This window comes from Quercus robur, chromosome 5 (genome assembly GCF_932294415.1).
Source record: "Quercus robur chromosome 5, dhQueRobu3.1, whole genome shotgun sequence".
NCBI lineage: Eukaryota > Viridiplantae > Streptophyta > Magnoliopsida > Fagales > Fagaceae > Quercus > Quercus robur.
This window is the reverse complement of record NC_065538.1, coordinates 65,592,535-65,606,730: the sequence shown is the minus strand read 5'-3', so window position 1 is coordinate 65,606,730 and position 14,196 is coordinate 65,592,535. Positions and strand designations below refer to the sequence as shown.

Below are 14,196 nucleotides of genomic sequence, written 5' to 3'. Positions count from 1 at the left end.
CAGTAAAAGCATAGGTCAACATCACATATAAACTTTGCCAAATTCATAGTCAATTTTATTTTATATTTTATTTTGTTACTAACAAAGGTGTTTATAATTATTCGGGTACCTAACTATTCAACAAGATGTGTGTAGTCTCCTTTCTCAAAAAAAAAAAAAAAAAAAAAAAAAAAAAGGTGTGTGTAGTCCCTCGTGGAACCCACCAATTTTATCCAATTAAAGAATGTGCGAAAATGGCTAAATAAGTTGGAGACCATGATTTCCATTGAGAAATCAAGTAGTTGTTTTTTAGAAATATCTCATATAACCGCATATGCGCGTGGATAGGAAACCAACCATCCCCATATTCACATATCATACAAATGTAGGTTTTTGAATTTGGAGAGAATTAACAACCATGGTTACATAGGCATTAATCACAGAGACAATTACACTTAAGAATTGAGCAAACACAAGTAGTGTGGAACAAAGCTCAAAAGGCTAGCAAATACACAAGTGAGACTGAGAATGGAATTGGATCCACCACAACTACATTTACATAAATTAAATGGTATTGTAGGATTTTGGGTTGAACAATTTGGCAATAGAGATGATATTGATGATCAAGAGAAGAATGAGGCCAACGAAGGAAGCAATGAGAGCTCCACTGCCATGGTCACAAAAGGTTTGGAACTTGTCACAGATTTTGTTCCACCTTGCATGTGAATTACCATTCTTCCCTAGCTCTGCCATGAACACTGCTGCTCCATCCCCAGCTGCTGCCAGAACCACAATCAACTGCTCTCAAAACAACCAATAAAAATAATTAATATTGTTTTCAACTTTTTTTTTTTTTAATAGAAAGCTATGATTTCTATTAAAAAAAAGGTTAAATTGACTTGATATACAGCATGAAGGTGTGGAGGAATATTATCCATTCACACTGAAAGACTTGCGACATTAATAGTATGTCTAGCAAGATTATGAGTTACAAAATTGCCTTGGCGACAAACATGTAAAAAAATTAAGAGAATGAAAGATTTTGAAGGTAGAGATAATGCTTCATTGGACATCGCTAATTGCTTTAGGAACTATAAGTAGATTAAGGGGACCATGTATATATATGTTGTATGAAAGTTTTTTTTTTTTTTTTTTTTTTTTTGGTGCAAGAAATTCATACTTGGCCACATAATTCGTACATGTGACCGGTAGTCCCTTTCCAAGACAAAAATAAAAATCCTTTCTTACACACACAAGTGACACAACTTAAGCAAATCCTTAAAAAAAAAAAACTCAGCTAAGAAAAGCAAAATGACTAGACACGTGACATAAAATGTTTAGCTTGCATCTAATATTTTTAAGCACTGAACACGACATGTGTCTTCAAATGGTCATATATCAATTTCCATTCAAATGAGCACCACACAAAAACCTTGCTCTTTAACTAAAACAAGAGAAAGAAAATAAAATTGGACACTAAATGTCAAAAAAGATCATTTAGATTTTAGATTGCAAAAGTGGGGTTTTCAAAAAATAAAATAAAATAATTGCTAACATGGAATTCGAAAGGCAATCAGTAGCACACTAATACTAGCATGGTTTTTTAAATTTTATTATATATATAAGAATACCTTTTTATTTTTATTATTATTTTTATATAAGATAGAATTTCTCTCTAACCTAATCTAATCTAAGTGTATATGTGTGTGAAGCTCCTTCCTGAAAACTTGAATCCCGACCCTTACCCTCACATCTCACAAACATTTATATTTGTAGAGTGACTACTGCATCAAGGGTGCACGGTAGTATATAAAAGAATATTAGCATAGTTTATTTTGCCTTTTTGTCATAATTATTATCTATTTCTTTAAATAGCTAGTAGCAAGTAATTTATGAAATTTATTGAGCTTCGCATCACTTTTGAGTTACAATTTTGATGTGGTCAACTGTGACGGGAGAAATAAAGTGACAGTTTCATGTAAAAGTGATTGTCTACTACTCATAGTCAACCACTTTAACAAATTATAACAAAAGTTGTGACAAATAATGTGATGCTAAAAAATTCTTATAATTTTTAATTTTTAATTTTTAATTTTTTGGTTACAGTTAGTAATACCAAGTCCTTCTCATATTACTTCCCAAAAAAAAAAGTCCTTCTCATATTCTTCTCAAAAAAAAAAAAAAAAAAAAAAGTCCTCATAAAATAATAATAATACCATGTCCAAAATGGCGATGATGGCAAGGCGCAAACCCTTGTAGTCAATCTTGTGCCCAACAATTTCCACCACTAATATCAACAAATTATGGAAACTGGCCATACTGTTGGCTACCACAAAGAACCTGTATCAGCAACAAATATTTAATATATATGTACAGATGCATATAAGCACATTAGCATTCTCATATATATATATATATATATATATTATATTAGCTTCAATGCTAACTCAGCTGACACATTATTAGATGTGTGCGTAGCTTACTAATAGAAAAACACACGTATATACACAATCACTGTTTTATTTTTATTTTTTTGAGAAACACATACACAATCATTATAAATGTGCAACAGAGAGAGAATCAAAAGTGAATAAAGGACTAACACAAATGCTGGGGTGTGTTGAAACTTGGCAGTAAGAGAAGCTTTTATTGGGTTGTTGCCGATGGTGGCGACCACCAAGGTATTGGTCTGTTTGTTAAGTGCCATCACAATAGTTGCTGATGCTGTGGCAAAAAATGCAACCAATCTCAGCAACAAAAGGATCCTATCCTTTTGTTTCTGTGCAGGACTAGAGATGAAGATAGCCTCTGTTTTACGTTCAGTTTCTAGTGCCATTATGCTTTGTATCTTTGTGTTTGTTTGTGTTTGTGTGTGAGAGAGAGAGATAACTGAGTTTGTAACCAGGGAGAGGTGTCTTAATATAGACTATGGAAGAGATAAATGGATCAACAATATTATTAAAGTGAAGTGTATTAGTAAATTCCTTGGGTGGTGTAACCATCCACTGACCAGTGACCAGTGTTGGTGTTGGTGGTTTGGAAAATGAAGTCCCACACATGTGGTTAGATATTTAGTTGTTTGGAAACTGGTTAAAAGGCTACAGAAAAGTTTGTACACTGCCAATGATTGTGTCCCATTGGGTACAATCTCTTGCCTACCAGGATAATCCACTCCATCTCCATCAATATCTTTTCAATGTCTTAACGAATTTTGTTACATGAATCCCAAACGCACGTTTTTTTTTTTTTTGTGGAGAAAACCAAAGCATGTTTAAAAGTTTTTCACACTATCCCACGACTTTTTTATGCTTTGTCTACTGATGCACGAAACAGTAAGATTAGATATGTAAAATGGTTAAGCAGTTGCCATCCTCGGACAAGTTTTGCAGCATTCTTCGACTCAAATTTGGTGAACCTGTTCTTCAGAGAGCGAGCCCAACACTACCAAATAGATGCCAGTGGTCACTATTCAAGCCTTGAACAACCACTACAGTAGTTTTTCTTGTAAAACACTATATAAAACCAAAATGAAAAACAGCAATAACCGTGTATAGCCGTTACTACTGAGTAATTTCAGCTCTGTTCCGAGGGTCCATTCAACACTGACAAAACATCTCATTCGCTCCTAAACAACACAAGTACCTTAGGATTGAACCTACTTAAAGGGGCCTCACTGCCATTACTTTTGTTTCTATGACACCCCTTAAACAGCGCATTTTTGACAGAAGATTGTTATCGGGTTTCAGCACAAAAATATTGACAGTGTCTTCAGACACAAGTCCTTTAATAGCCAATGTCGCTTCCCTTAATTACAACTGACCAATTTTGAGGAACATAGGCATGTTAAACCAAAACCATTTGCATATACACCACCAGACACCAAACAACATAGAACAAAGCTCTGAAGTCACCCCAGTACAGATAATGTGACAATATAATAGAAACACAACTTTATCAAACAACAACAAAGCCTTAATCCCAAAATTTGGACGGCTAAAAAATATCCTGTTTATACATTGTTTTGCATTTGAAGAAGACATACTGTATCAGCATATTCACTACTAAACATGTTGCAAAGAATGGGTTCAATATGACATTGACAATCATAAATGACTAGTACAACAACCTCCACTTTTCTTATCCCCTTAATATACATCACACATAAAATTTCTCTCAAGCATTATATTGGAAATGGTTTCTTAAATTATTGTACTGATGCCAATCTCAACAAAATATACACAAACAATTTCCACGTCCGTCTCCCAAGAGATGGACGTGGATTGTTTCTTACAATATAAAACTAGCAGCAATAGTTCCTGATATGTCATTGTATTACTTTTTGTCTGTTGTGACCCCAACAACCACATTGCTCACCTGCCACATTCAAAATCTTATCAGTACACCTTTTCCTGCTCACAAGATTGGAAGGACAGAGAATATGCCCCCCAGGGGGGAGGGAAGAGAGATAGAAATTGGGTACAATACTTACCAATTTGCCACTTTCATCAAAAGACCTAGGATTCTCAACAACAACTGTTTGGCTTTGAGAGTAAGGCATTGACTGCAGGAAATACAAGAAAAAAAGAAGATTTAGTAAGCAACATATATTTCATAACCATCTACACTTTCTCATTAAAAAAGACAAAAAACCAGCAAACTTAAATTATTGATGGTTAGACCAGTTAAAAGAGAAAAAGAAGAAAGAGCTTACCGTTGAAGTAGAGGGTGTTGTTCCAGAGTAGGCTGTCCCATTAGGTCTGTGCATAGGAATTGGAAGCCTTGCATTGGCCATCTACAAGATATATAACAAAGCATGAGACCGAGACAGCACTCACCATTAACTGATAAAGGACAAGCAAAAACCAGGGTTTTTTTTTTTTTTTTTTTTTTTGGGAAAGGGACCAAGGAGGTAATATTTAAAAATAGAAGAACATGATGTATCATCCCAGCAGAGCAGAGATTTCAAAGACAATCACATAATCAGTAAAATGAAAATTTTAGTATTTGTGTGGATTCAAAATAACAAATCACAGCTTCTATGCATTTGCATACATGTGTGTATACTTGTAATCAGAAACTTTACAAGCTGAACTCATTAAGCACACCAGATTTTATGGGTTTTCTCAAATCAAAAAGTGAGATAGGGAGCTCACTACAAAGTAGCAAGTTCAAAGCCTGAATAGAACCAAACTGAAATGTATATTGAAACTTGGGTTGACTGCACTAATCCACCCTAAATTATGGGGTCTTTGCACTTTGCACCCCGAACTATTATAACTTGTAATCACCACCAAATTTTAACAAAACTTGCAAACTGCACCCTACAGGCAGATTGGTTGTTAAAACTAACAGTCACATGCAAGTGACCTTAAAAAATGTAAATTCCTCAGTTTTCCCTTACACGGTGAAATTAAAAATTATCCATACTAATTTTCCAAACACATGAGCCACCTCTTCCTCTAATTTCACAGCAATGTGATTCACAAAGGGAAGCACTAGTTGTGCTACACTTGGCCAAGAGGAAGGGTTTAATTTGCACTTCAATCAGTGTGAAAAGGTTGTATGGTAGAGTTTCCGAAGGTGTTTTTTCTGGCTGTGGACCAATTCAAATCAGATATACTATTGAGGAAGATGAAGACCTATTAGCTAGCAAAAAACTATCTTCTGCAGCAATAATGCACCATCCAGAAGGGAGTCTAGAAATTCTTCTACTACATCAAAGTCGACTAAACTTCCTGAGCTTGTAATAGAAAAGTTCAGGGGATAACAAAACTCTGAGAATAGGAAGGGTATATTTTACACCTTGCATCTCAGTCACTTTGAACATAACCCAAAACTTACAAGCTATTAAAAGATGGCTTAGAATTTGGATTAATAGGAGATGAAAAGATGAATTCAGAGGATCAAAATGTCAGCCTACCAAAGTTAATAAGAAGAATGGTTTCTGGAGCATTGATAAAATTAAGAGATGACCCAGAAAGTACTCACCCTACCATGTGCTACAATCAAGCAAACAAGTACAGGAGGTGGTTCCTCCTAATTTCGTGATGGGGTGGGTGAAATTGGGGGATGAGGAGGCTGATTTGTTTGGGAAATTAGTATGGATAGTTTGTAATTTCATCATGTAAGGGTAAAATTGGGAATTTATTTTTTTTAGGGTCACTTGACTTGCACATGACCGTTAGTTTTAACAGCCAATCTGACTGTAGGGTGCAATTTGCAAGTTTTGTTACCACTGGGGTGATGATTGCAAGTTCTAATAGTTTGGGGTGCAAAGTGCACATACCCCCATAGTTTAGGGTGGATTTGTGCAATTAACCCTTAAAATTATTGACCAAGAATTAAAAAAAAAAAAACAAAACTCTGGGATCTGAAGTAAGAATTAAATTCAAATATAAGCAACTGTTTCTTTAACAAAGATAAGATCAATCCTACTTACACCAACATTAGTAACATAATGACAGACTGCACATTTGACAGATGGAGCTCCATATGGATACATGAGTGTTGTCCGACAGCTCCCACAATTGACATGGGCATACTGAGTAGGTACTTTTTCATAGTCACAAAATCCAAAACAGCAAAAGTCAGTAAACAATCTCATAGCAAAAATTACAAGGAAATGTAGTAGTAGATTATGACCATTCATGCATACTGTCAAATGTCAAGGAATGTATGATAAAACCTAATAAGAAACTGACTAAGCCAGAAAATTTCACAAGCTGGCTGTGAAGCATATGGAACAATCATTTTATAAGTACCAAGCATATGGAAAAGTGTCAAAGGCAGTTTACTGTTTGGTGGCAGATTTCAGTGTTTGGTCATAAGAAGCAAGAGCAAAAGTCTAAAAGATTTTACCATTCCCAAAAAAAAATGGCACCATGGGTGCTTATAAACAAAAAATAAAGACTACAACTAATCACTAGACAAACTGCTAGTTACCAGCCTTACAGTTTTCTTGTTCTTATAAAAGTAAAAAGAATGGCCAATCCACTACCAATGTTCTCAGAAAGCAACTTCTTTTTTGATAAGCAAGCAAGAATATATTTTTCTTTTAATCGGTCCCCTCCATCGCCCCTTTCCTCTCCAGTCACCACCTCTGCCTTCCTCAAGCTCCAATTGCCATCCCTCACTCCAACTCAAAGAAAAAAAAAGTTTCCAAACTCCAAATCAAAGAGATCTACTCTAAAGGGCTTTACATCTGCACTAAAAGAAAACTTCTTCATTTTCTGAATTTGAGATCTGAGATTTTAGTGCAGAGCGTTTTTGAGATTTGTGGGTTGTGTTGCGATTTAGTCTATCTGATTTTCGTGGATTTTGATCTTTTGAACTCTATTAGTCTCTCTCAGATCTACTCTCTTTCTCATGGTTGTGGGTTTACTTTTCTTCTTTTCCTTGCCGGCCAGAAGCCAACTACTGCACCAACAAAATTGGCCACTGATGGGGTTGGAATTTCAACCCTGTGGTGTGCGGCAGTTGGGATTTAAAACAACTGACCCTTACAGTGCAGCCCAAATCTTTTCCTAAAATCAGCCTCACCAAACCGTGTTCACTCCCTATGCATCAGCTGTCTTTTTGAAAAATAAGCACGGGCATTTCTATCCATTTTTTTTACTTCTAATATGAAACAATGCACTAAAGAGTTTGAATAAAACTTAGATACAATATCTTAGTGTAGTGCATTAGGTTCCCCAATTGAATTCAAACACTTGGTTACATTGACCAATAAGACAAATAGTGTCATCTTTTCCAAGGAAAATTAAATTCAAAACAACCAAGTGTTTGAATTCAATTGAGGAACCTAATGAACTGCATCTAAGTTTTACCCAAAGAAATTTAAAGCTAAAGCTTGGAATTCCAGCTTTAGACTGGGAGAGAATGCTATTTAACAAACTTACCAAAAGGGTGGCAATTTTTGCTAAACAGATTTAAGCCTGTCTAATGCAATATCATATAGGCCCTAAACGTTAAGTATACTAGAATGATGTAGTTCCTGGAAGTTGATTATACAGTCGCACACAAAGACACAGACGCAGCAATTTCATGCACGAAATGATGTTAAAAATACATTGTTCAACTTGTTTCTGATGTAGATTTGTAGAGTTAAAATTCCCCATAGTCATTACAAAGGGCATCCCAACCCCTAAGTTGTTTACTTTGCGAAAGAGTAGGACAAGAAGATGAGTCCTATTGCAACACTGAAGCACAAGATTGAACCATCAACTGCCCAGGCAGAACAGAATGAGATTTGCAATTTCATGACACGTTGACTTACAGATTCACACCTTATGCACATGAAGCATATATTGTACCTGGTGCTAGGTTCACTGTGCTGCAGCAAGAGCATCTAACACTTGTCGCCGCGCGTGTATACATTAGCAATGTCCTGCATCCTGCACATACAAGCTGAGCCATTTCCGTCCCTGCAGAGGCAACGTACAAACTTAGTAATTGAACCCCTCTAAATATGCTTATATCATGAACATGTTAAATACAAGTCCAAAAAGTGTTTGGTCCCACATTGCATGTTGTAGCATCTTCTCCTGCATATGTCAATGCAAATGTTCTGCATATTTCCACTCATAATCACTAATTCCCTCCATACTATCCATTCTGCCAACCACCATATCAGTCTGCATTTATTTTTATGTACATGTTCTAAAATACATACAATTCATGACAGAAGCTCATGTCAACCATCAGCAAACCCAAGTTCCTAACAATATATATACAAAGAGAGCAACGTTTCCTTGCTGCAGGCCAAGATTAACAAAGATTTTGCTACATATGCAACACCTGACTGGTGAATTATAATATGGACGACGGCACTCGTTAAGCCATCAATAGGCAGTCACCGATGCCATATCATTACTTGCAAAAGTACTTTGACAACCATGCCTCAAAGTTATAAGTCAACATCTGACTAAAATCTCCTCCCTGGTTCTAATGGAATTAAATTTCTGTACTGAAAGTTGACTTTGAGGGCCCGTTTGGATTGAGGGGGGAGGGAAGGGGAGTGGAGGAGAGCAGAGTAGAGTTGGCCGGAAATAGGCTAATTTTTGGCCAACTCCACTCTACTCCCCTCCCTCCCCCTCAATCCAAACAAACCATAAGAGAACAGTGGGAATAATAGGTTCTTAGAGATTTACTAGCTTAGAACTCTGAGCAATTAATAATACATGTGCTACATACCAAGGAGGAGTGATGACAGTAGCAAGAGCAGTTTTAGATAATCACCGATTAAAGACAAAATCAAATTTATGACAACCCTACAAGATGAATGGCTCTGGGAAGATTAGTAAGGAGTGAGGCATGGGAAGCTAGATGTGGAGTCGATGCCAAGTTCGAAATCTGGAGGGATGCTTTAGAATTTAAAGGGTTTAGGTTAAGTATGTCTAAAACAGAGTACATGAAGTACGTTTAGTAACAGGATAAATAAGATGAAAGAGTTGTAAAGCTTAATGGTCAAGAGATACCAAAGAGTGCGTACTTTCGATATCTTGGATTAATAATTCATAAGATGTTGAGATTGAAGAGAATGTGAATCATAAGACAAAAGAATGATGGATGAAGTGGAGAATCACATCAGAAATATTGTGTGATTGCTAGAATACCTATTAGATTAAAAGGAAAGTTCTACAAGACTGCAATAAAACTAGCCATGCTATATAATACTAAATTTTGGACTATTAAGAAATAACATGTTCATGTAATACTAAATGTAGTTGAAATTAGTATGTTAAAATGGATGGGTGAAATACAAGGTAAGATATGATACAAAATGAAGAAATTTGATTAACAATTAAAGTGGCTTCCATTAACGAAAAGATGACGGAAAATCACTTAAGATGATTTGGCCATGTGCAATAGAGAGCGATTATAAACAAGTGAGAAAGAGTGATTTGATTCAAATTGATGGAATATAAATAGGTATAAAAAGACCTAAACTTACAATAGTAAAGTAGTAAAAATGACATGCTAATTAAGGAAGTAACAAGGAATATAATTTTGGATAGGATAAAGGTCAGGCCTTGGTGTGTGATGGCAAGTATCTTCCATCCAAAACAGCATGTTGCGAGTTCGAGTCCAGGAATCAACCTTTCAAAAATAGTGGAGAGTGGGGGAGATAAGGTTGCCTACCAATCATTTCTCATAAAACCCACAAAAGTGGGAACATTGTGCATTGGGTACTGCCTTTTTTTCAAAATGACAAAGAAGAATTTGGGAAGAGTAATGGGTATTGAAGTATGATTTCTTTTTAGAGTAAATGCATGGTCAAGTACAAAAATGTATTTAGTTTGAGGGTTTTGAATTGTGTTAAAACAGTCAGGCTAAGGGAGTAGATGTTTTTGTTTGTTTTAAATTGTTTACAAATTTTTGTTATCTAGATCTTTACTTAGTGTTGCATGGTCACCAAACTGATTTTGCTGAACCAAAAATCCTGGATATTAGGTGCAAAACACAATGGTGCTTGATCACAAGTGCTTGTGTGGCAATCAAATGGTTGTTGCTGTCTATAGCAAGTGTTTTTTCTCAATGCCCAAATCAAAGCTCTCATGTAGTTTGTTTTTTCATCAAGGCATGTATGAAATAATCAAAGCTTTTTTTTTTGGGCATAACAGAGAGAGAGAGAGAGAAGAAAAAAAAAAAAAAACAAAATAAGAACAACAACAACAACAACTAAGTTTTGCATCTTTTCAATGATAAACATAATGTAATTATACCACAAAATTACTTTTACTTATAATTGATACTTGGCTTGATGCAATGATAAAACCATAAACATCAGTTATATATATATATATATATATTATATACCAACTTGGGGTGCAAATAAGGACTTTTTCGCATGGAATGCATATATATAGTTAATACTAATGTTGCTGCATAAAGATGATTGTATAACACATTATCTATTGAAAAAGCCTTAGTCCCAAACTCAAAGAAAGTTCTAGAAAATAAAAGACTAACTTGGACTCAAAGAAAATAAACCTAAAATACTTAGGATATCCTAGAAAATTTTAGACTCAAGTAAATTATTAAATAAACCTGAATCCACAAATGTTGCAGAAATTACAGTTTTGCACTTGAATACAAATCTGAGCACAATTTGTAAAATAGAAAACCCAAATTAAAAACTGTCATAATCCTAGAACACATATAACTAGACCTTTAAAAACACACTTTTACTTCAATTGGACATTACACATGCCCCTAAACTAAATCTTGAATAGATGAATTTGTTAAGTAGTAAAAAATTAATCTTCTATGGCTGCATCACTTGTAAACCATTGTTATTGATGAATTTCCCTATGGAAGTTAAAGATTTTCAACTGACAGATTAAAATTTAAAATGCTAATCTATAAGGTTTTGGCTTCATTATCTTTTTACTTCTATGCGCCCTTGCATTCAATTAGTTTCAAAATTCATCATTGAAGACCAATTAGATTCTCTTATCTATTTATCGCATAATTTTGCTTACACACCCATGAATACTCTCGCTCAGCCAAACCTATTTTTCTGATTCAGTGGCATAAACTACTTTAAACATAAGGAACCCACATAGTTACTACTTAAAAAAAGAATCTTTCAGACTATCAAGCTTCCATATACACAGTTACAAAGAAATTCTTAAAAGTATTCGCATATCAGTAAATGCTCGAAATTTGCAATTGTAAAGGAAAAACAAAAAACAAAAACAAAACATAAAGAAATTACCAGGGACTGGTGTCACTGTGTTGCATAATGCACAGCAAACATTTGTCGCTCCTCCAGGATACAGAAGAACGCTCCTACACCCGTTACAAACGAGCTGGCTCTGCATATCTGCAATGTCAAATAAAATAAATCCACATTTATGAAACTATACCTTAAACCCACAAACAAAATTCTGCTACCTTTAAAGACCACTACAAGCACAAATAGACCAGACTTAGAATCTGTCCAACGTTAAAAATGCAGGCCATCCTTATGAACATATCCTATTGTCTAGTCCAACCCCTTACATTATCAATGTAATTCATTACTTCTCACCAACTCCCTCTTCCTTCCGCGACATGGTACTTCTTCCTCTCATATAAAAGTGGGTCCCGTTATTAAAAAATAAACGTAAGATCCGTCATTTATGTATAAGGGTCCCTTGACTTTACAACGTTTTTTTTTTGCAAAATCATTTGTTGTTTGTTGCAACAAAGTCAAAAAAATAGAAAATCTCATGAACATGTCCTAAGATTTTAATTTACACTTAATAAAACAATAATTCAATTATTATTATTATTGCACAGAAAAATCAAATACAAAAAAAAAAAAAAAAAATTACCTGATTATTTTTCAAAAGTAGCGAGCCCCTTCCCTGGGCCCCCTTCTTCCTGACGATCGCTTGGCAAAGCAGCAGCAGCACTGAAATTAATTGATTTTCATTTTGAGATAAATCAATTAAGAACCAAATTCTCCAAAAATCAAAACTAATCAGACATTAAATTCAAAATTAAAAAAAAAAACAAAAAAATTTGAGGAATGAAAAAGTGTACCTGAAAGCGCTTGAGGGGATGGATTGAGATCCAGAAGGAAGGAAACGGATTCTCTGGAGGAGAAAGGGGGGAATGAGTCAGGGAAGGTAGAGAGAGAGAGAGAGAGGAAGATGGAATTCCTTTCTTTTCTAAATATATGCGATTATATCTTATTCTTATGGACTTTTTTTTTTTTTTTTTTTTTAACTACTATATACTTAGAAAATTAATCTCCTATTTTAAACTATACTATTTTTTATTTTTATTTATTACGTCAGCTTTTTAGACCAAACTCTTTATTATCATGTCAATATATCCATAAATTTTTAATGTAGGTAAAAATTTAATATATAATATTTTTATTTCTCAAAAATTATATATATTATATTTATATTTATTTATATACTATATTATTCTCATTATAAGATGTATAAATATACTATAAAATATGATACTTTGTCTTTATCCGTGGGATTGGATTTGTGATTTTCCACTTTTAGAATCTTCGGACGTCTAGTACGAACGGAAACCCCTCTTGTTTTGATTTTTTTTTACTGGGACTCTTTTTCGTCTTTTACCTACGGTAAAAATATCTTTTTGGTAGGTATATTTCTGAATTATTTTTATTTTTATCCTCGTGCTTTAGAATTTTTTTTTTTTTTATTTGGTTGGTCTTTGCACTTGTTTAAGTGACAAAAAATACTTACATGATTGATGGATTACGCAATTGAGAATTTGAGACAGTTAAAAATGATGCGAATGGCTAATAAATATTAATAAAGAAATTTAGTTGACACAAAAATTATGTTTTATAAAAAATCAACATTTAAGTTGAATAAAAAAATCATGTTATAAAAAAAAATTTAATTCTTGAATTTTAAAGAATGAAAAAAGAAATTCATAGAAAAGGCTTAATTTGTTACTTTCTTAGCAACAAAAGCACATAGCTAATCTAAAAATAAATAAAATAAAATAAAACCATCAATATCTAATTTCATAAAAGGTTTTACTAATGTGTGCCTTTAGAATATATATTAATAAACTATTTTAGAAAACTTTATATTGAAAATGAAGAAGTGATTTACTGTTTTGACAATTTTTTTCAATTCCTCAATACAGTTTTTTCAATTCCTTAAAAGCATACATTAACCGAACCCTTTCATAAAATCTTCAACTGCAAAATCATATAAATTTCTGCCACAACATAAATTAAACATTTGGTTTTTGATACCTGTAAACCCCATCAATGCTTTGAGAAAGTCAAAGAGAAACTCTTCCCCCTCTAGTTTCCTTTAGATTTTTTTTTTTTTTTTTTTTTTTTTTTTTTAAAAAGGGCAAATTAAACTTAACGTCTTCAACTATTAAAACGCGCGATTGGACCCCCAAAGTTACAACTTTGTTTTAATGTTTTTTCCTATTCTTTGTTTTGGTGTTATGTCTAACAAAATTTAGTATTAAAAAAATAATTTATTCCTCTCTACAAAATAAGTAGCTGAGGTAAATTGGTTTTTTTGATGCTAAATTTTGTTAGAATTAACAACAAAACATATGACAAAGGGATAAGTAAAACATATTTTTGAAATTGGGGGGTTGATTGTGCTTTTCAATAGTTTTGGGAAGGCAAAAGTTGTGGCAAAATGTGTGGTTAAAATACACACTTTGTAATCCAAGCAGTCATGCTCACAACCCTAAATCCCAAAACCATTT

General features: G+C 33.9%; 2 protein-coding genes across 2 annotated transcripts; both read right to left on the bottom strand.

Annotated features, from left to right (window-relative positions):
- Positions 1 to 354: 354 nt before the first annotated feature.
- On the bottom strand, positions 355 to 2,881 carry LOC126726713 (CASP-like protein 1B2). Its single transcript, XM_050432055.1, has 3 exons — positions 2,583 to 2,881; positions 2,196 to 2,319; positions 355 to 777 (listed from the first exon to the last, which is right to left on the bottom strand). The coding sequence occupies exons 1-3, from the start codon at positions 2,813 to 2,815 to the stop codon at positions 544 to 546; spliced, it is 591 nt and encodes a 196-aa protein (XP_050288012.1). The 5' UTR covers positions 2,816 to 2,881; the 3' UTR covers positions 355 to 543.
- A 1,014-nt stretch (positions 2,882 to 3,895) lies between these two features.
- Positions 3,896 to 12,671, bottom strand: LOC126726714 (protein LSD1). The gene is made up of 8 exons (XM_050432056.1): positions 12,511 to 12,671; positions 12,300 to 12,379; positions 11,699 to 11,806; positions 8,292 to 8,402; positions 6,419 to 6,531; positions 4,691 to 4,771; positions 4,469 to 4,540; positions 3,896 to 4,353 (listed from the first exon to the last, which is right to left on the bottom strand). The coding sequence occupies exons 3-8, from the start codon at positions 11,802 to 11,804 to the stop codon at positions 4,312 to 4,314; spliced, it is 525 nt and encodes a 174-aa protein (XP_050288013.1). The 5' UTR covers positions 11,805 to 11,806; positions 12,300 to 12,379; positions 12,511 to 12,671; the 3' UTR covers positions 3,896 to 4,311.
- Between the last annotated feature and the right edge of the window lie 1,525 nt (positions 12,672 to 14,196).

Coding starts and splice junctions, on each gene's coding strand:
- LOC126726713 (XM_050432055.1), bottom strand. CDS start 2,815: ATGGCACTAGAAACTGAACGTAAAACAGAGGCTATCTTCATCTCTAGT. Junction 2,320..2,582: donor CAACACACCCCAGCATTTGT/GTTAGTCCTTTA, acceptor TTGCTGATACAG/GTTCTTTGTGGTAGCCAACA. Junction 778..2,195: donor TCATCGCCATTTTGGACATG/GTATTATTATTA, acceptor TTTTGAGAGCAG/TTGATTGTGGTTCTGGCAGC.
- LOC126726714 (XM_050432056.1), bottom strand. CDS start 11,804: ATGCAGAGCCAGCTCGTTTGTAACGGGTGTAGGAGCGTTCTTCTGTAT. Junction 6,532..8,291: donor CACAGTGAACCTAGCACCAG/GTACAATATATG, acceptor ACTATGAAAAAG/TACCTACTCAGTATGCCCAT. Junction 4,541..4,690: donor CAACACCCTCTACTTCAACG/GTAAGCTCTTTC, acceptor TATTTCCTGCAG/TCAATGCCTTACTCTCAAAG.